This window comes from Centrocercus urophasianus, unplaced genomic scaffold, assembly GCF_019232065.1.
Source record: "Centrocercus urophasianus isolate 14NV4802_14NV808 unplaced genomic scaffold, USGS_Curo_1.0 seq_29, whole genome shotgun sequence".
Taxonomy (NCBI): Eukaryota; Metazoa; Chordata; class Aves; order Galliformes; family Phasianidae; genus Centrocercus; species Centrocercus urophasianus.
In genome coordinates this window covers 5,393,314-5,415,678 of record NW_024884855.1, presented here as the reverse complement: position 1 = coordinate 5,415,678, position 22,365 = coordinate 5,393,314, and the positions used below count along the sequence as shown (strand labels likewise).

General features: G+C 42.6%; 1 protein-coding gene across 3 annotated transcripts in view; it reads left to right on the top strand.

Moving 5' to 3' along the window:
* The window catches only part of XYLT1 (xylosyltransferase 1), a 151,846-nt gene that overhangs the window by 89,386 nt on the left and 40,095 nt on the right, over positions 1-22,365 (top strand). For all 3 annotated transcript variants that reach the window (XM_042827989.1, XM_042827991.1, XM_042827990.1), the window contains exons 3-5: positions 3,551-3,723; positions 4,325-4,527; positions 21,941-22,021. In XM_042827989.1, the coding sequence (XP_042683923.1) occupies positions 3,551-3,723; positions 4,325-4,527; positions 21,941-22,021 (457 nt within the window). The remainder of the gene's footprint in view (positions 1-3,550; positions 3,724-4,324; positions 4,528-21,940; positions 22,022-22,365) is intronic.

Here is a 22,365-nt window from a genome sequence, read left to right as displayed (position 1 = left end):
CAGCAGTATCCAGGCATTCTGCTGAACAGACAGGACGATGCCAGACTTAGAGTAGAAATGGATGGATTAATTTACAAAAAAATAATATGGCTCACAGAATTCATTAAAAGGTTGCTTGGTGCTGCTAGAGAAGTCTGATGATCTCATTAATTAGCACTAGAAGTAATAGATTAGTTGGTTCTGAGTTCTTTTGGTGGATGATTGAGCATTATGTGGCACTACAACAAATAGGAAAGTGATTGCACAATGTTTATTACTCTGGCATTTAGTAATACTGCAGTGGTTGAAGAATAAACTCTTAATTATGAGTATTGATTTCTCTGGGGCTTAGAGAAGGCAAGTTGGAACTGCACTGGAGAAGAGGTTTTCCTGTTACCTGCAAAAAGAGATGTGTTTTTCCTGGCAAACCTCAATGTAAGTTATTGAGCAGGAAGCCAGAAAGGCAACTTCCAATTTTCCAAGTAAGTTTACAAAAGGCATTTTGTCACAGAGCTGAAGACTGCTTTTTTTAATGTGACGCGAAGGCCTATGGTGTGCCACATGCATGGTAGGTCTGTTAGGAACACTGTTGTTAGTGCTGTTATACTCTTCCCATTGTTTATACAGCCCTGAACTCCTGCTGTATTTATTGAGCAAAAGAATACTCAGTGTTTCACCTTATTCAGAAATCCAGCTGGTTCTCTGTTTAATCAGCAGAGCAGTCTGCTCATCAGCCCCAGACTGAAAACAGAGAAGTGCCAGTATAGAGCTGAAGCAGCACACACTCTGATGTATAGAAAAGTTGCAATGTTCTTACCTTCGTGAAATTCCAGGCAGGCAGGGAAAGGATTAGAAGCCAAAATAGCGTTTGCAGGTGGAAAATGTGACTGAAAAAACCTGAACCTTAATAGGCAGAAGGAAGAAACATAGAAAAAGAGGAAAATAACAGAGAGGAGAGTAAGTCACTGCAGGAATTTATTAGAGAAACCTGATAAAGTGCAGTGGCATTTCAGATGAAAATTCAGGAGGATTTTGTTTTCAGTAATTGCTAGGTAAATGATAGTGTGGATATTGAAAGCAAGTGAGTTTAAAATAAAAGACCCACAATACAGCTATTTTAAATTCCCGTGACCTTCCGCATATCATTGCAGAAAGCCACTAATTTCAGTAAAGAGGTATCCAAAAATGTAATGAAAACCACTAAAAATATTTGTGCCCACTGATGGGACATCGACAGCTTGAAATCAGAGCAATTTAAATGAAAAATTGCTTGTTTTAGCTATTGCAATTGCCCTTCAGTCTCCTGTCAGTTCTCCTTGTATATTTTTTTCCTTTCACGGTCACTTTGTGTCCCTGCTGCTGAGCAGAAGCCCTGAGCACACACATGGGGAGGCTCAGCAGTGATGTAGGAGGAACAGAAGAACTGAGTGTATGTAAATGCCATAGTAGACAAACTGGTTGTGATAGAAGAAATGAAATTTAAATTCTGTTCTAATCTTTTAATCTGAGTTCATCCAAGTCTTAGTGAGTTAGTGGATGATTTTGTAAAGAAATGCCATTTAAGTTGGTGGTGTGCTTTTTAACATTAGGAGTGATTCATGGCTAAAGATTTTTTGATAGGCAATCTGAACACATCTTGGGGCATTAAAGTTGCATTAATTTGTGAGCAGTACCACTCCAGATAGACTTTCCCTGAGGGGCTGCAAGGAGGTAAAGGTCTTTTACGTGGGACAGATAGGCACATATCTGCCTTTCAACCCCATATGTGGTACAGCAAAGAGCCTTACTGCAGAGATTGGATGCACTTCTCACATGGATAGCTTTTCTTGGCCTCCAGGACAGAAGAAACATGTTCTTATCTAAGGCAAAGCACTGCAGAAGTATGGCTGAGGAGAAGGACCTGGAGGGAGTGTCACTGGAGATGCTGAAGCTATTCCTTTCCATCACGTGGTGCTGCCTTACAGCAGGATCTGTCTTGTGGTTGTCTAAAGAAGCGTTTCAATTACTCAAACAGAAGTGCATAAACCTATTGCATCTGCTGTCGGTGTGTGAGCTGAGCAGAGGGGCAGCCCAGGGGGCAGGAGCTGGAGCTCACCTCTCAGGACACACTGCTCTGCTCTTCTTTCCCACACAGCAGGGCTGTGGAGCACCCACGGGCTGAAGGGCTGCTTTCCTGCTGGGGGGACCAAACTTCCCACCCAACTGAGTGCTCTGGTTGAGCTGGTTATTTATTGGATACATACACGTGCATTGAGTCTGAAGGATCCTGTTACGCCAGAGCACGGTGTATGGGTTAAGTTGATGTTCTTGCATGTGATCACTGCTGCTGCTTTCACCTGGCGTAGCTCATGTATGTCCATTTCTGCACCTTTCTCTGTAGTGTGAAGTGAATGTTTGAATCCTGCTCACATTCACTTCTATTTGCAATAACTAATAACTGTTTCCAATATAATTAGAAGTTCAGGCTTTTCAGGATGGTCAGATAGATTTTCTTTTCTGACAAAATGAACCAGAAAGATAGCACAGATGAAAAATTGTACCTTTTTTTTCTTTTTTTTTTTCTTTTTTTTTTTTTTGTTTTGAGGAGCTCAGTTGCATTTTAGACAATGATACTGCCTAGAAAAAAAAAGTTTATGTTTGCAAGGGGGAAATGGAGGCAGGAGTGGTTTGGAGTTTGTTAATCTTTGGGGTGCTTTCCTTCTGCTTACATGCAAAATTTCAAGTTCTTCCTAAAACATTTCTATTGAGAAAGATCCTGACAAGGTCAAAGGGATGAAGATGTTGTTAGATGAAGAATGAGTGGTAGTTTTTTGGATAATATTAGTGTTTTCTTCTATCGTGGTCAGATTTTTGAGATGAAGACATGTTACACGAAACCAAAACAGGGCTGTCTACATTCCTGAGTAAAAATGTCCCTTCAGCACTTATCAGTACATCCAGCCAAAAACCTACAGTGTGGTGTTTTCCTTAGAAAATTGAGACCATAAATTCCTCTGTTAGTATAAAAAAATAAAAAATAGATTTGAGAAAGGATTCTGAGGCTCAGTCTCACACATGGAGAAGCAGAGGTGCACAGGATGCCATTTAAATGTTCAAGGCTACTCCTGCAGTTGCAAATAGATGCTATCTGTCAAGATAATCCTCAGCTGCTGTTAAATAGCAGAGTTTTACCAGCCTCTCAGCAGAGCAGTGCTGATCAGAGAAATGAGGGTTGTTTGATGGAGCGAGGGGTCTCTTGCTGGGGAGTTAGCTTTGGCATTCTGAAAATATTTTGAACAGCACTTAGAAACTTTGAGGTGATTGCTTTGAAGGTTCAAGTGTGTGCGTCCAGGCAGAGCTTGGTGCGTCTGACTCAAAGAAGGAGCTCAGACTTTTGGGTCCTTCCCTATGCTCATGTGGCTCGGTCTGGGTGGAAGCCTCCAGGTGGGGACGGTTTTGGTGCAGCATGGGCTGGCACTCCTTGGAAGTTCTCACTTCCCCTTAGAGACTGGTTTTTAAAAAATGAGCCAAGGTCAAATGCGTGCTGCTCTCAGATACACTCAGAGATGTCCTGTGTTTTGTTTTCAAACAGGAAAAGCCAACAACAATGTACAGTGGGATGAGGACTCCGTAGAGTACATGCCAGCCAATCCAGTCAGGATCGCATTTGTCTTGGTTGTTCATGGCAGAGCTTCTCGGCAGCTCCAACGCATGTTTAAGGCTATTTACCATAAAGACCATTTTTATTACATTCATGTTGACAAGGTAATATATCACTGGTTATAAATTGCCTGTCTCACCATCTGTCAGTCTACCCATCTTTGTCATCTTCTTCATCTTCTCTTTACCTCTGCCACATATAATGCATGTCACTTCTTGTCTTTCCATCTGTTATATGTTTGGAGCCACTTTTTGTATAACTCTTTCTTGTTATCTTGTCTGTGTAAGAGCTTTCATCTCTTTTTGTATGTCTTTGAGTATCTATCCATGTCTGTCTGTTGTACACTTAGTAATTGACACGTTGCTGCAGTGGCCTCTTAAATGGAGAGCTGACCTGAGGTCCTTTGGGGCAGCTGAAGATGCAGGTGTTAACAGAGCTACCTAGGATCTACTGATGAGAAATTATAACTAAGCGTTAATTGTACTGCTGAACAGTTACTTGAGTTGTAACAAAATGAGCTAAAAGAGGGAGCCCTACATGTTTCATTATTAACATTTTGCAGAAGAAGGCTGTGCGCTGTAACAGCTGAAGGGCAAAGGTCACTACACTCAGGTAGTCAAGAAATGCAGCTACTGGTTAGTCAATGCAGGGAGGGACAATTTTGGACAGAGTAACTTGAATATGTCACTTTTTTCTCCTGTAAAGCGATCCAATTACTTACACCGGCAAGTGCTCCAGTTTGCTAACCAGTACCCAAATGTGAGAGTCACTTCCTGGAGAATGGCAACTATCTGGGGAGGAGCAAGTCTTCTGTCCACCTACCTGCAGAGCATGAGGGACTTAATGGAGATGAATGACTGGCCATGGGATTTCTTCATTAACCTCAGCGCTGCCGACTACCCAATCAGGTACAGCAAGTCTTTTAAGCACATTTAAACACGTCTCTTGTTCCTAAGGGAAGTAAGTACTGCTGTAAGGGATGGTGTTTCTGTGCTGCAAGAAGTAGAGGTCAGAGGAGCAGTTTCTTCTGTTTTACAGCAGGAGACTCCTCTTGGTGAGGCTGGTGTCTGATAACCGTGGTTTTGCCTTGGAGACTGTCACCTTACTGTACCCTGTGCATCTGTGGCTGCAAGCAGCTTAGCAGAACCAATTCTTCACTTTCAGTGAGGAAGCAGGTGCTGCTCTATTTAGTCCCCATTTCCAGCAAGGGGCACCTAGAAGAGAGGCTGAGTAAAGTAATGGGAAACACCAGAGCTAAATGAACTCCAGGCATGGAGAGATTGCTCCCTGCCAGGGCTCTGATCAACAGTTTGATTTGATGTCTCAGAAGGAGCTGAAGGTGTGAATGTAGATTCAGTGAAGGTAATGTTCTGTTCTTCCCTTTTTTTAGTACTTTTTCTGTAAAGGATAATGATAGTAGAAGTGACAAATAAGTTGCTAGGAGTCAATTATATCTTCAGCACCAACCATTCCCTGAATGTCTCTATTCAGACACCATCAGGGAAGGAACTTCACACATCACCGCATGATAAAGCTTGTGATTTTAAGTGAAATTACGTTCTTTCTGCATTTGCATAACCCAGGCAATACAACTGCATTCAGTGAAGTTTACTACATTATGCAAAGGTAGGCAATAAAAAGGGGAAGGAGAGTGAAAACTACAGAAAGCAAAGAACAACTGTGCTTCAGCTGTTGTTTCTAGGCTATAAGAATTATCAAGAAGAGAGAAGGAGGAAGTTCTCCTTGTGACATCTGTTTCCCTTCATACTGAAAGGAATCAAGAAAAGGGAAATAACTTTCTTGGGTAATTCTCCTATAAGTGATGACATTGCATGCTCTTTATACTAATACAAAATAAATATGTTAGCAAAAGGCAGTAAAAAGAGGTGATTAGATTTCTTCAAGATCTCAAATAATGGGACTTTTCTGAATCTTCTGTCTCAGACAGGAATCCCCACAGAAGTGTGAATTGAAAACAGCGTGAGCTTTTGCCTTAGGAGGGATTCCTGTGAGAAGTGGCAAAAGGCTTTGTCACTGGTGCCCATTTCTAAGCACTGTCAGTCAAATGCAGCAAGTTTTGGGGAGGAAAACTAGGCAAGAATATAAGAGTCACAGAGAGTGCACTGATATTGGACCAAGGGAGCTTGAACTTAGGACTCCCAGTATTTCACATTGCATCTGATTTGGTGTCCTACAGGAAGAGCTGTAGCAATGTGTGAGCAATCAACTATGTGTGATTGTAAAGGAGAGCATATAACATTCTCTGTGTCTCCTGAGTTCTGCAAAAAAAGTAGCTTCTTATTCCCTGTAACTCATTTTCCTGCTCAGGAGTCCTACACTGATGATAAAAAGTAGAATAATGAAAGGCAACAGAGGAGAAAGGTAGGTGATGGGACTTGTAATCAAGTAAGATAAATTATAAGTGAATAAATGGTTGGAGGTGTAGTGTAATTACAGGACAGTCCCAGCAGATGTATCCAGTTACCATGCTGTGGTATAGTGTTCACCCTAAACGTAATCTTGTAGCGCTGAGGCCGTGACCTGCAGCATTCTCAAATGCTCTGCGAAACAAGTTAAACCTCAGGGCCAAATGGGATCAGTCACTAACAGATGTGGCCATAAACAGCCACAGGATTTGTTGAGTAGACTGCAGTCAGTTCTGCATTAATGGATTCTTTGTAGTATGCCGTGGTATCTTAAAGTCATTCAAACTCCAAACAAGTGCCATTCATCTGGAAAAATTCCAGGCGTTTGTTTCTTCATGGTGGGAATTGTTGAAGGCTGCACTGCTGCGTTGCAGCTGCTCTGGGATTGCGTGGTGGGCTGCCAGCAGCTGGGCAGGCGCTGAAGTGCTCACTTCCCTTTCTGTCAAAGCTCTCTGTTACCAGAACTGTTGGATACAGGCTCCCCCTCTACACGATGCACTTCAACACAAAGTAAAATCCCTTTTTTAATGCTGTGACTTCAATAACAGTGAATTACAGGTGCTGTAAAATTTTTTGAATGTGGACTATTACAGTTATAAACCCTAGAAAATGTTAGCTCATCAAAAATATGTATGAGTCTATTTAATTTCCGTAGTAGAGGTGCTATAAATTAATATTCTTTACGATCTTAGGAAGGCGCTACTCTCTGCATGCAGGACAGATTGTTTTTTCAGGAAACAGTAAATAGGGTGTTTGAGGGGTTTTTGCTTTTTCCAGACGTTAGGCCATGATTTGTTAGATAACGGGCTAGAGGCAGTTCTCACACTGGTTAGTCATATTGCAGTGTTTTTAGCTAGGCTTCCCTGCATAAGAACATATGAATTTTGTGGATTAATAGTTTTTATCCAGAGCTGCTTCACATTAAGCTTTCGTTTCCCATCTGCCATTCCATCTGTAACACTGAAACCTTTACTACTTCTCTTCTGATAATAAAAGCTAATCCAGCCTTCTAAGTCAGGAGAACACATTCTATATGCGGGGTTAATTCTGTATGATGAAGCCTAAATCTGTCTGAGGAGCAGTCTGCTATGCTCACAGGCTACATTACAAGTACTGGGAACCCTTCATCTTATAGAAGAGATGCCTAGAAGCAGATGTCAAGGATCACAGCATATAAAGGCACAGGGAGAAAAAAAAAAAGAAAGAAAGATCAGAACCATTCATTATGGGAGGGGAGCAATTAAAATAGAAATAAAATATATGCAAACTAAGAAAATGTGAATATCTCTGTTGCTGTAGTCGTGCCTTAGTGTTTAGCTTTTGAAGCCTTGGTGGACTCTGTCAAGCAGGTACATACAATGAGGTTCTCATTCACGTGCTTCTAGTTGTCACTGCAGCAGAAATCGCTCACACAGTCTGAGCATAGAGATACCTCTGAGAAAATACTGCATTTTCCATGAGGCAGTAGGCTGTTTGTTGGCCTGAGGGAAATGATTTGGAGCATCATCTAACTTGACTCTGCTCAACCCTGATAACCATAGTGAGTAGGAGAAGGAGCGATGAAATGGCAGAGAGATACTTTGGGGTAGGAGTTTTCTGACTTTTTTCTCTATTTGCTCTCTGTGTGGTTTAGGGTCTTTTTGTTGTTTTAAGGGTTTAGAAAAAGGCACATGCTTTCACGTTTCTCAAGACACCGTCTCCCACAACCATAACATTCACAGAGAACAAAAAATATACCTACCTTTTTCTTAGTTTTTTCATGATTTTTTTTTTTTTGGAGGAAGAAGTCTGTTCTTCTGAGAGTCTCTTTCAAAGCTCTGTGGGAAAGCTATCAATGTCTTTATCCTTTTATTTTACATGCGTATCTATTTGCATTATTTATTGCCTCTGACAAACAGCGTCAGGTAGTCAACCTTACCTTCAGGGACTGAAATTTCACTCCCAGCAAGGGGAACTGTGGTGAGCATCTGTTGATGCTGAATGTTTAATGTGCTTTGCAGGAGTCCTTGGGTAATGGGACAGGTGAAGTGTTGTACACTCAAATGATCTCATTGAACTTCCTGATTTAACGGTGAATGTCATGTCAGTGCTTACCTGGTCACAAAGCTTGTACAGAGGATACACATAATGAAACATTTGAACTTCTTGTAATTTACAGTAAATCACTGAATCTCTATCACCAAAGGGATCACCAAATCTAATTGCCAGCTAATGCTCTGTCTTTAATAAAGGTCAAGTGAAATTATTAGTAGAAGCTTGGGGAGTGCTTCAGAATGGTAAGAAAAAAGAGTGGAAAACGGAAACGGAAATGCAGACAATACTGATTTTCAATTATGAGCGATTGGGTATAATAAGAAAACCAGTAAAACTATTGTGTTTTGATAGCTCATACTATGAAGATGAGTTCATTTTAGGATAAAAATTTTATTGAAATGTATTCCTGCGTTGTGAAGACTCGGTCAAATGAGGTAGTAGAGATTTTGGTGTGGAACTTGAATATGTATCAAAGTACTGGTAGCATTTGGGGAAGGGTGGATACAGACTCTAACGGAGTCAACTGAATGATCTAACTGGGACCAGTGCTTTCAGTAACAGGTGCCAAAATTCATGTAACTTACGATGATTATCTCTGTCAGTCAGAATTGTATTCAAAAATCAAGAAACCACAGCTGACAGAAAGCTCTTGAGTGACCTGCTCTTCTTTTATTGTGTTCTCCTCTGATCAGGGGCCAAGTTAACCTTTTTAATGCTGAATAGCAATATTCACTACACATTTCAGGGTTCCATAGGAACTTTAAAGATTCCCTGTGAAGCAGGTGGACCTTTTTCTCAGGTCAGCGTTTCCAGTCCATCAGCCAGCAGCAGGCAGGCAGCCTGGCTCTCAGTCTTCATTTGCTCCAGCCGACCTGTGCTCCTGGCTCCCTAGGGGAATTGTTAGTGAAGATAACCACCCAAAATCAACAGTTTTGCTTGAATTCCTGCCAAATCTGAACATGGCAGGCAGCCTAGCAGTGATAAAGCTGTCCTTTCATTCACCTTTCTTCTTCACAACTTTCATCTCTCATAGCTTACATGTCCAGGTCCTGCACTTGGGCCCCACTAGGGACCAGAAATTGCTTCCTTTGGGTATCAGGAAAGGAAACCAAAGAGAAAATGTTTTGCCACTTTTTCAAGTTGTTTTTCAGGTGATGGGATGACCCCAGGGATTAGCAGTTTCCTTATTTCAGCAGAGCTTGGGTGGCTGACACTGTGTAAAGTTCACTGGAGATGGGTTTTGTTCTGTATAGCAGATTTCTGATGACCTGATAACGTTTGTTGTGGACTTTTGACCTAATGGTCAAACCTTTCAAGCGGATGACTGAGAAAGAAGTAGTGAGAGAATGCAGTTTGTACTGAGTGAGCAAACGAGACTCAAGCTCTCCATCTGCTTTTACAAAACTTGGCAGCTTTTGCAACAGGCAGACTCAAAGTGCGCTCCTGGGAGCACAGGAAACAAAGAACTGAACTCTAAGGTAGAGCACTCTAGCTTTAAGAGAAATGTCTGAGACTCAGCTGTGCCCTCTTGTTGTAAAATTACAAATCCAAAGCCAGCAGGGCTGATGGAAGCTGTGTAGTAGCAACATGATCACCAGAGACATTCGCTCAAAAGGCAGTTATGCTCTCTCTCAACTTCTCATCATTTTTACTTAGCCAAACAATCATCTTTCACTGAGGTTCTGACTTCAGAGCCATCTCTTCACAGCCCTTTCCTTCCTGGTAGTACATATTGAGCTGTTGCTCAATGTGAGAGCCTCTGTGAAGGATGCTGGTGTTCCAGGCCTGGGTTTGACTTTGCACTCTGATCATGCACCCCTTGCAGCGCTGCTCATAAAGTCAGGCCTTGCCAATAGAGCAAGGAATTGGCAGTAGGGAGATAATACATTATGCATGCTTTAAAGTGTGTTTCAAACATGATCCTGAGCTGAAGCATGGGAAAATAGTATTTATCTGTTTTGATGGCAAAGCAGGTAGCTTTGGCAGTACAGCATCTGTTAAGATGCCAGCATCTAAGGTTTTTATCTTGGTGTTGTAGCTGACATCGTATGCAGTTTTGTTTGCTCAGAATATCTTTATCTGGTAAGCCAGACATCAGTCCCTCTTAATGCTTCTCAGGAAATCTTCTTTCCTATCCAAAAAGGGACGTTATCTATGTTTTCCATGTATCTGCATTCTCTTACAGTTTCAGATGTTCTTCTTCCTTAAATCCCTCAAATAACCTTTTCTCCTTCTCTTCCCTCACTTCTCCAGCACATTAGCCTGAGATTTCTTTTAAGGTTACATTTCTGGTCTGTTATCCCACTTCTCTGGTTTACTGCTAGATTATCCATTGGTTGGCAAAGCAGAGCTTTTGCACATGCTGTTTGCAAAGGGTGGGGGGTGACATGTTGAAATTATTGCGGCTTGAGACTTTTATTTACATCTGGTGTTAACATAATATTTTCTTCAACCTGGCAGTGATGAGAGACCCGCCCTTGCTGTGTGCAGCCACAGCAGATGAGGCTGCTCCTTCTTCACTTCTCCTGCTGGGCTTGGAGCTACAAACAGCTTTTGCTTTTTGTAGGATTGTGACATCTACAGCACTTTGTAGCTTTGTGCCTAGTTGGAACTTCTGGAATGTTCCCTGTGGCAGCTTTAATCTGGCAACAAAAGTTAATGCACCCCAGATTGGAGGCTGGTTTGTCTCTGGGTTCATCTCTGCTGTTCATACTGATTAAAGAGGTTCTCCAGTGCAGCCAAAGGGTTTGTTTTCAGCTCTTTGCTGTTTTCTTTCTGGATGCGATTTGTTTTTCATTTATTTATGACTAAGAAAAAAGGTCTGCCTCATAAAAGAATTAAGTGCATGTCTTTAGTGAATGACATTCAGCCTTACCTACAAACAATAGCAACGCAAACATTGTGATAATGTGCAGCATCAGTTCCTAGGCAACACAATTACATTTTTTGTCTTCAGGATGCTGGAACAACATCTCGCCCAGTGTTTTGGTAAGGATAACAGATCTGTTAGGGCTGAGGGCCCTGAGCAGTACGAGGGATCTTGCCAGCTCAGCTGCTTCTCCATTACAGCCCCAGGACTCTTTATGTGACCTGCGTTTTTCTTGGAGCTTGTCTTTGTGGCGAAAGAGTCAGGAGTAATCTAGTGAAAAAAGGGTCCTTAGTGCAGAATGGCTCTTGTCCTTTAAATGTGTCACTATTGAAATTCCCCACTGGCTGGCTTGCATTTGCAGGCCCTTCTCACAGCATTCCGGCTGCTTAGTGCCTGTGGGCAAGAAGCTGCAGCAAGGTTTGTGGCTGGAAGTGGGCATCGGTCCTCAGGCAAGACGCTGTGTCCCAATTCCCCCCCCGCAGCTTTGCTCCAAGCAGCCTTTATTCTATAGATGTAATTGGGAGAGGGGTAAAAGAGCTGCAGAGAAACAGTTCCTTGTGAGTTTACCTGGGCTCTGGGAGCAGCAACTTAATCTCTACTGAGCTGTTTTTTATAGAACGTTCAGTAAAATGATTATCAAATTCCAAATGCTAAAACTGCTTGGGAAAGGGAAACGTTTCTGTTATAGCACTGCATATTAAACATGCTCTCCCTTTGTAGCCCTGCAGAATTCTCTCAGGAAATTAAAAATCTGTTGAAATTGTCATTAAGAAACTTCTTTTGTTTAGATTTCAGGATGCCACTCGCAATAAAACAGCTGCAAAATAATACTGGGTGGCAATTGAAAGTGAAGATGAAGCAGCAACATGTGCCATTACCTTTCATAAGTCACTCTTAAACACTAAGGGGCCACGAAGGGGTGAGCAAAGGGTTGTTTCAGTTCAGCCTTTCAGTGGTGATGCTGAAACAGAAAGGAGAGGGAATAGGTAAACTGTTTTCCATCAAAATAGGGCTAAAAATGTACACAAGTTGAGTGGTAATTGACGTTAAAGATTTTTCTGCCAATTTATATATAAATTCGGGTCTTGTAGTATTAAATTATGTGCTTTGACATTTTGTATGTGCTCATTCACCGCATATGAATGAGCGGAAGGGCTGATTGAAGGAAATAGTTTGCAACAGAATTACAGCTGCTTTGGAGTAACAGATCATTTGGGACATGCTGCAGAATGCATTTCTTTCTCCCAAGATAATTTATTTTTGCTGTGCTGATTAGTCAGAACTTTACATTTTGGGATGCCATGGAAGCTTTGGCCTGGCATCTCCTAGAGCAGAAATCCAGGACCTCTCCTTGCTGTGCCATCCCAGGTAGAATTAACATCTTGTTGGCTATTACAATCTTGTGTTACATTTGAGTACTTCATTTCTGCTTGCCCTGCACAGTCACAACGCATTTGTATGGTACTTTCCATCTATATACACGAGTGACAAGGTGGTGCTGAATACAGCTGACTGTGTTTGTGACTGCACTTTAATTCCAAGCTGATCTCAGGGGAGGAGACCCTAAATGGTTCACTGCAGTAGGCATTCCACTCTGCAGCACACAGGTCAATTATATCCATTATTCAACCTTTCGTCGGGGTAATTGCACTCTTCAGAGTGTTAGGAGCTGGTCTGGGGCCAGGTTGTTTCCAAATACTGAATCGATCTTTGTTTGAAAGCTTGCTTCCACAAAGTAATTTTTAGCAAGTAAACTTGCTACAATGCATTCTTTGGGCATCTGAAGTTCTTTCTTAGGTTGAGGTGAAGCACTGGTTCTCCTGATGAAACAAGACTTCATTGGTTGCAGCTCTAAGTGAGTGTGAATAGCAGCCTCCCGCCCCCCAGCTATTTTTTCTCCAGCCCCAGTGACACCAGCTAATGGATCCAGACAGTGACTTTGATGTTTTCCTGCTCTCTGCTAGATGCTCATACCCATCATCCCAGTGCTGCATCCCTCACTGCCATACTCCAAAGAGTAGGACAGGTCATCAGCTGGCCCAAATTGTCAAAATAAGATTATTGCTCAACCCAAATAAAGGTAACAAAATGTGACTTTCCGTTGTTAAAATCAATTAAGTTTCCTTCCATCAGCTCTCAATTCATTATCCCTTTTACCCTGCAGGCCCTGTTCTTCCATCTTTTCAGACTCGGTGTGGAATTAATGTTAAATCCCATTAGCCTGACCCCGTTTTCCCCGTTTTGCCTTCTGGTCCTTTGAATTGATGCGCTCCGACAGGTTGCTCAGCAGCTCAGGGATCAAAGGGAGTGGCAGGCCCACGAGGAGCTTCCAAAGTAGAACTCGCATTGCTTTTAGCCAGGGTTTGTGAAAGGGCCCCTGCAGCAGGGCTGGCCAGACGGAGGCCGGCTGCATTGATGGCACGTGGGTGCCTCCTGTGTGGGGGGCCCAGGTGTGTTCCTCGAGGTAACCCGTGTTCAGGGGATTGAGATCATCTGGAGTGAGTTTATGTTCCATCTTGCCTATTCCTTGGAAAGAGTGGGCTGCTCAAAAGGATTTCTTTGTCTAGGTAGATCTTTCCCACTTCCACTCTGTGCTGTGTAGAGCTATGCTGGCTGTTTTTTGCAGGTTTATGTTGCAAATTAACCAGGGAGGTAGGCAAGACCCAATATAAATACTGGGTGACAGAGCTGTGCCTCTCGGGGTGTTCTGCTCGCACTTCCAGCAGTGTGATGGTGGTCTCAGGTTTGCTCCTGCGTGCAAGGTTGGTGTGAACTCCTGGGGTTTCATTGCCAGTGAGGTGCATTGGGTCAGCAGCACGGTGGGTGGCAGGAGCACTACAGCAGCAGCTACCCCTTGTGCCTGCAGTGTATGCCGTGCACAGGCCCTTCCCCCTTCTGTGGAAGAAAGTGAGCTTTTTTTATTGTAATCATAATGAGAGAATCATTTTTGTTACTGACTTGCCCTAATAAAATTCAGTTGGATGAAGGAATAAATTCGGTAGGAAAGTGAAGTTGCCTTAAATTTAGGCTCCTATTTAATTTCTTCTCTTTTATGCCGAGATGCTGATAATTTAATTTTGAAGTTTGTGAAAGAAGAATTGCTGAATGTAAAATATGCAGCATAAAATTATACAGCGTACACAAACGAAAGGATCCCACTCAGCCCAATATTGAGACTTTTTTTTTCCTTTTAACCAAAGTCTCACTAATTTGAGTAATGGATTTGTTGATCATTTCTGCCGCTCACTCCACTTAATCAGTGATTATTGTTTTCATCCAAATGGGATGTTTCATGTAGGCAGATGGGGCTCTGCATGAATATGCTGTGGCAGCCAAACCCTGGAAGAGCACAAAGCAGGACATTGTTCTGTGCCACATGAAATCCCAGTGCAATGATAAACCTGAAAATCTACCACATTTGGTTCTGATCATGAAATATCCCTGGATTAGGGAAGTTTCTCACACTTTTTTTTTTTAAATTCAGCACAGGATAGTGGTGTGTGCCTTAACCCTTTGTGGTGCTGTGTCCTTGCAAATTATGTTCACAAATCGATAGATCAATAGGAGGCTGCTCTGGTTTGTTCCATAGGGACTGGGTTTGTTAGCCTGTTAAATAGGGTGCTTCTGTCTATTGACCTCTGCATTGAGGCAGTTTAGTAGTAGAATGCCTTGTTGTGATGGTAGGTAAGGGCAGCTTTGTGAAAAACAGTTGTCTTGGTGGAGGTGTTTCAGCAACTGTTAGAAGTCATGGAGTGACATCACTTGGGCATGTTAATAAATTGGGCTTGTGGGGAGAAAATGGGTGCTTCAGAAGTTTTCCTGTGGAGCACTGCCTGCTGTGAAACACGTAAGCAAAGAGAAGAGAGCAGCTGTCAGAATGGTAGGACAGGCTCATTTTAGGCCGTTCCCAGGCTGTGCACACAGTCCTGCAGCATTCCTCCCCAGCCTGATCAGCGTGGGGTCTGGGCTGCAAGCCTCCAGTATCCCAACAGCCTGGATCAGGCTCTGATTAGAAGTGTGTGAACCCCACACTGCAGTATTTTTCTCTTCTCCAATCTGCATTATTTTACTTTCCAAATATGAATTAAGGGACTGCCACTGGGGCTTGATAAACAGTTTTTGCCACCAATAGAAATGTCTTCTGTACATTTGGTTCAACTAAACTGACACCTCTTCTGAATGTGGTGGGATTGGAGTTTTGATTTGCAAGAGTGCATACCTCTAACAGGTTTTCTGGCCCTTATCTACGTCAGACACATGTCTATGCATTAACTTAAAAATATTTGTTGGAAATAAGCAGTTAATGGACCTTTTCAGCAAAGGCTGTCTGGAAGGCACTCAAGCTCTGGGCTAGCAAGAAGGGAAAAAAAATGAACCACAAATGATACCGACTGTGATGTGCTGATCATTCATAAACTGAGAGAAAAATACATAATAAATTGTTGAACAAGTCAGGGTGAAATGTTTCCTTCCTTTCCAGCAGAATATCTCTGAGTTGAATGTCTGAACACCAGGTGGTTCAGGAAAATGTTTGTGCTGCTTAGGGTTGGGTTTCTTTGATGGTTTTGCACGTGTCTTATCTGTGCTGTTGCACATTTGGATCTTCAGAAACTTCTGTTCCATTTGTATTTTTAAGCGTACATATAATTAGGCCTAGAGATTGCATAGAGATAAATGTATGAAGGGAAAACAGTATTTTAAGCAATGCATCTCCTAATTTTGTTGTGAAATACATAGGTTGTTTGAAAATTGGAGAAAACAGCTGCATATTACACAGCACTGCAGTGCACTGCTTTCCTTGCTTCTTTACTTCTTGGTACAGCAGTAGGGGCATTCAGAACATGGGATCTGAGCAAATCATTTGGCTGTGGCAATGACTGTAGGGGTATTCCTGGAGCCATGTGGTATATCCAGGGTGGAGGTGGACAAACCAAGGTGCAGCTGGGTTGAGCTCCATGGAAAAGCCTCCTTAGCACTGATGCATCCAAGAGATCTCAGTTGAATTCAAGGACAGTTCCTAGCTGATAATTGTATGTGTAATTGTTGCACATGTTTCTTCCTAAAAGGTGCACATGCAGACCCTTACCCTTGAAACAATTGCTGAGACTACAAGCATGGAAGCAGCACTGTTTCAGAAGAGCCACAAGTGTGCTATGGTTAAGCACACACTGTTAAGTGCCTCACTGGATCAGGAGCACAGCGACTGCTGTAATGTGGTGTGTTTGATAAGATCCTCTATAATTTAAATGCTTCTGATGAAATTGCACTATAAAATAATTGGAAATTGAGTAGATTACTTTAAACCTAGCAAATAGCTAAAGAAAGTCAAAAGCAGCAAGTTAAAAAGTTTTAATGAGTGTATGCAGTGAGTATTTTGTTATCGTAAAAGCCCAAGGGTTTATTAGCTGATACAGGGCTGGCGTTTTTCATTAGCCACAGGCATTTTGAGGCTTCGTGGGATATAGCTGGAAAACGTTCCAAACAAATGAATATTCTATTTTAAAAGAATAATGAGACGTTGAGGGTTTTTATAAACTCCAAAGTTTGCTAAGCCAATATCTCTAATTAGATGAAGGAACCCTCTATAGAGCCTTTGCATCGAGGACTGTGCACACAGCAAATGTTTTAAGCATTTGCATATCAAATAGTGCTGGCAGCGCTTTGGTTGCAGTCCAGAGCTGCAGATAGTTTTAATCACATTTGTTCATTAATGCTGGGTGGAATTCTGTTATATATGGTCTCTCCAGGATGCTCATTTTAAGCATGCGCCGCTGCTTGTCAATGGTGGGCTTCTTATTTATTTGGTTGGTGGATGACATCTGAACAACTGAATTTGTGTAACACGTGTTATTCAGTGTCTCAGGAGCAGAAAATGGAGTTTATTCTTCTTCTCTCTTTTGTGCCCAGGCGTGTCTCTTCTCTCACTGGGTTTATTCAGCTATGTGACATTTAAAGAAGACTTTACCTCCTCCTCTATGACTCTGTTAGTTCTTTTCTGTAGGAGACCGAATGTGGTTGAATGGAAAGCAGTAATTGAAAGTGCTGCAAAGGTGATTGTGTTGCTCACAGAGAACCTGGGGGGTCACCCAGCAGTGGCCAAGCTGTGACTGCCCAGCACCTGGAGCACCCCAACATGGCAGGTCCTGTTCAGCCCTGCTGCTGCTCCTCTGCCACCTGCTCCTCTGCTAAACACAGCTTGAAAGACAAAACAAACAGCTAAAGACAACAGTGCTGTAAAAGCAGAGGTGTTAATAGTCACCTGCAGCCTTCTGCATGCGGTTGGCCTCTGAAATCCCCTCTGTCACTCTCATTTTTATGCTGTGTTTTATGAATGACTGGTCTTAGGGGAATCGGCTTCTCTGAGCAGATGCTAATATTTGTTCTGTGACAGATAGCAAGGGCTAAGTATAGCCTTCCCCTGTGCTTTTAGACAGCAGAGTCGTCTCTCCTTGATGCTGCCTGATTCTCTGGCGCTCCCCTTGCAAAGGCAGCGCTGGAGCTGCGGAGATGGATGGGCTGGCAGCACCATGTGGTGACCAGGCTGGGCGTGCAGGGTCCCAGAATTGAACTGTGCAACAGAAAGTGGCTTTCTTTATTGTTCTGCTTGCATCCACATGGTTTTATCATTTTGCTTTAAGCATCACTGCCTTATCCCTCAGTGGAGCATTTTCCCTGGGTGTGGAGTTAGCTACCAGCAGTAAGGGGTGTTTGTAGGCTGATATGAGCAGTCTTGCAGCCAGCTCTCAATGTGATGTTGCACCGAGTTCAGCCAATACTTCTGTTCAGCATCTTGAGATGTGTATTCCTGTCTGTTGAGGACTGTGATCTTAGTTAGTCTTTAGTGACCTATTTAATGCTTTTTCTATCCTGTGAGCTTTCCAGGTCAGGAAACATTTTCCTTTCTGTGTTCTGTTTACAGAACAATTACCAGGTGAGATGTGGGTGCCATGAATGTCAGTTACAATTACACATGATGAACCTTCTGGTATCACTGCAGTGTTTGCAAATGGGCCTCAGCGTAGTCACTAACTTAGACCTTCATCATTTCTGCTTATAGCACTTTTTTTTAAAACACTGATTATTCTCAAAATTGAAGTTAGAAATAGCAAGTTCTAGTGCAGGACAGGTGAATTCTTTATGGTCAGGATGGCACTAAGGATCTGAGACATATGCAGGGAGAAGAATAGGTCTCCTCCTGTAGGGAACCTGCTTGAAGCGGGCATTGGATTAGATGATCTCCAGAGGTCCCTTCCAGCTCCTCCAGTTCTGTGATTCTGTGTGAGATCCACGTTAATGGCTGGTGCTGGTAGCACAGCACACTGTGTCACATGTGAGCAGACTGCTCACACTGGGTGATAAAGTTGTTAATTTCCACTTCAGCCTGGGCAGGCAGTGCCCAGAAACAGAGGTACAGCAGTTGCTCTTTTATTCATCTCATTCCTACACAGAATCAAACAGTATTGTTCCCATATATGTGTGCTGCCAAAAGCAAAAACTTTGAACTGTGAACATTTGATTAATGTAAGTCATGTTGTTAAGCAGTTGTGTAAGTTTTGGCTTATGATCATTGAAGAGGATGCTATTCTTTACATCCTTCGGGTTGTCCATGCATTAATGCACTTTGCTGAATCAAGGAAATTTATGTTAGACTTCACTGTCTTCCAAATGTAACAATTGCTTGTTTTCCTTCTCTCAGATTCACCAAAGACTTTTCTTAATCTATTTTCACAGCTGTAAACTAAGGGGATCTTTGCTCTTTGCATGGATTAGTCACCAGGACTGGGAAGATTTGTTTAAAACCAGCACTGCCCTTTGTTCTGTGCAGCACTGTGCTGTGGCCATGCATGGGGAGATGCTCGTACTGCCCCTGGGCAGGTTGGCCTCCAGACAGTGCCAGCACTAAGTCACTGGGTTTCTTTCCCATTTTCCAGTTCGTTTCCCAGTGCACATGTTATTTTCTGAATGTACTGCAGTGCAAAGCATGTCCGTATACTTGAGAGCCTGGTGACTGCTTACACCCTCAGACACCTGAACCCTACAGTAGGGATGCTCGTGAGAGAAAGCTGATGTCTGGCTTTGCTTTCCTTTGGCAGTCTCTCTGAGCTCCATTCCTGCTGTACCTCTCACCTCTCAATTTCTTGGACCCTTAAGCATCGTGTTGGTCCTAACCCTCTCTGAACCCAGTGCAGGAGTTCAGCCATAACCTTTCAGGGCTGTATTTGTCCTCTGAGCTGAGTCTGGATGGATTTGGTGGACCCCACCATTCCAGCTGGGAGTCCTGCTCTTGCATGACCCTAAATCTCCATCAGTGATGTCAGAAATGCTTTGTTTCCTCCTCATTCTCCTTCACTTGTCTCCTTTTCGTGGATCCCCTCTACATGCTGAATTCTCAAGAGGTTCAGTTTCACATCTCGCTCAGTGTGCCACACACCTGTGAGTGAGCACATTTCCTCTGCCCTCTACTCGCACATCACCCTCCCCACCCACTCACCATACAGGTGCTCAGTTAACTAATCCTTTTCCCTGACACCTCACCCTCCTAATTAGCTTAATAACAAAAGGAAGTAAAAGTGGGAGCTGTGTGAGTGCATTCACCACCGACTCTGGAAAGACTTCTTACATTGTGTTTGTGCTGCTGCACACTGGGGAGACTGAAATGTAACACATGTACTGTGTGCACATTAGCACAAAAATACTCTCCCTTATCCCGACTTTCTGATTTCCTCTGTAGGAAGGAAGCACTGGAAATGTGTTGCTCTCCTTACTTTCTCTTACACTGTACTGGTTAGCAAGGGATTTTTTTTGCCAGGTTTGTGCTCAGTGAATTGCCCTGAAATGTGTGGAGTTGGAGCAGAAATTAATTTGGCATTGTGCTGATGATGTTGCTCCCAATGATGTCTACGGTTGGAAGTCTCAGCTTTCCATTGCTTCACTCAGATGAAGCAGAGGCTCATTTCTCACAGGGTGCTGGGGGTGCTGTAAATAACCAGTGCTGCTGGCTCTGTGACGGTGCTGCCCCTGCACATAAAGAAGCATCTACAGCGTGTTGAATACCCTTGGTTTTCTTTTTAATGTGGTGTGATGGAATAGCTTGGAGGTGATGTGCAGCATCCTCATGGTGTCAGGGCCAGAAGAAGTGGTTTGAATGAAAGCTTAATAGAAATTCGGTGTGCTCCCATACTGAGCAAGGAATTGGTTGACTGCGTGAATCTGAATGTCAAATAACTGAAGTGTTTTACCAAATGGAAATGTGATGTTTTATTTCCATGTTGTCAACACACGAAAAGAAGCATACTTAATAAAATCCTATGGGGAGTTTTTTCCAAAAATACATATTTTACAGAAAGTAGGACCAAGATGCCACCAGTGTTCTCAAAGAGTGGAAAGTTATCAATTATTAATTTTTTTTAGAACTAAAAGCCATATGGGCTTTTATAAGAAGTGTCTAAAAAGTGGAAATGACTAAAAATCTCATATGACAGCCCTGAGCCCAGATGCATTCAACGGAGCACCACTGAATAGCTCACTATAGGTTGGTGAGCAATCCATACATGATGTTTTATTAAGTGGTGTGGGCTGTTGCTTCAGTTGATTTGATTTTTGTCCTGTAAGAAAATTAAAACTCAAACACTTCCCAACTTGGTTATATTTCTAAAGATCATTTTTGCATGCCAGCTTTTGCCTAGAAACTCACCCAAAGATGTCAGCCATTGAAACCATTTCATGTGGAAGCATTGCTAAGTAAATTCACTAAATGCCTATTCATCCCAGTAAGATGGGGAATCACTGGAGCAGCAAATGTGAAAATCTGCACAGCTTACTATACAGAAAGCAGTTTTCTGAGGTTGCCAAATTGAGATGCATAGACTGACCCTGGGAGGTAGTAAAGCGTACATGAGTGAGCATAGGAGGAGGGTCTGAGGCTGCTCAGCCTGGTCACACAGGCCAGTCAACAGACAGAATCTCCATTTAGTCCAGATAAAATCAATGGCTAACTTGTTCTTGTAAGTTCAGTGAGGTAATGCTATTTATGACAACAAGAAATTGGGTTTTTAGATACGGAAATAGGCTACTAGTCTGCTAACACTTCTGAGTTGTTGCAGACCGATGCCAGAAGTTAAATGCATGTGGTACAATAGTCTTGTTTCACTTGATTTTCTAGGGCTTATACTAATAAAACGTTTTCAAGTTACAATGCTACTGACAGCTGGTTTTCTTAGTTTTTCTGCTATCGAGTTCATTTACAGACCATTTCCTTAACAGCTATTGCACCTATAATGAGTTTTTGAATGCAAACCAAAAGGTGAAGATCTTCTTAATATGATTTCTTCTCTTTTCCTAAAATATGCTGACCTAGGTAAAAAGAGGACATTTTTGCTCCATTGCTAAAGGAATAACCAGACCACAAAAGCTGCCATGCAGAAGTACCTTCTCAGACGTGTCAGCTGAAATTCTGAAAATGCCAGTGTCGAGTTGCCAGCCATACAAACTGGAATTAACCTTCTGAATTCCTTTGTTCCTATTAATTTTATTGGGATTTTGACAACCAGGTTCTCCTGCTTTCTGCATTCCAGCTGTGGCCTCTTTAGTACAAAGACTGAAACAAAGAAAATGCCAATAGATACTTCACCAAATTCCCTGAGACAGACCTAGCAAAGCATGTAAAAGGGAACTATCAGTCCAGCTTTCTCGCAGCTGGATTTTCATACTTGAAAAGTGCTGAGCAGTATTTCTCAGTATGTGCTCTGTTCCAATACTGAAAACATTTGCCAAGATTTGATGTGATTTTTTTTCAAGGCATAATATTGCTTCTTTCTAGGCGCACCGTGCTCAATACAGGAGGACAGTGGAGCTTAGCAGAAGGATTTAAGTTTTTCAGTAACTGCTTCATTCTGCAGAGGGTTTCCAAATGAGAACAAGAAGTGCATAAAGAGCTCTAAAGATGGTACTTTTCATCCTGTGATTGTTCACCTTTTGTTCTTTCTCTCACAGAACAAATGACCAGCTCGTAGCGTTCCTGTCCAGGTACCGCGACATGAACTTCTTGAAGTCGCACGGGAGGGACAACGCGAGGTAAGGCGGCCCTTCACTCTGCTGTTTGACCTGCAGCACTGGGCTTCTGTGTAGCAACTGAGTGGAGAAATCCCTGCTCCAGCAAAGAGGAAGTGGGTGAGGAGGAGCCCCTACCTGAGAATGGTCGATCCAGGGTGGCTCTTCCTGATGGTCAGATGTAAAGATGGTTTTATAGGGAAGAAGGCATGAAGCAGTCTGTGATTGCTCCCTGCTTGTGGTCTAACATGGATGGCTGTTTTGGGAATGGTACTTTGGAATTAGTCCAGAATATTGCTCCAAGTCTGCACAACCCCTTGCTGACCACTCTTACAGAGGTGGTTTATCAGAAATAATAAAAATTCCAA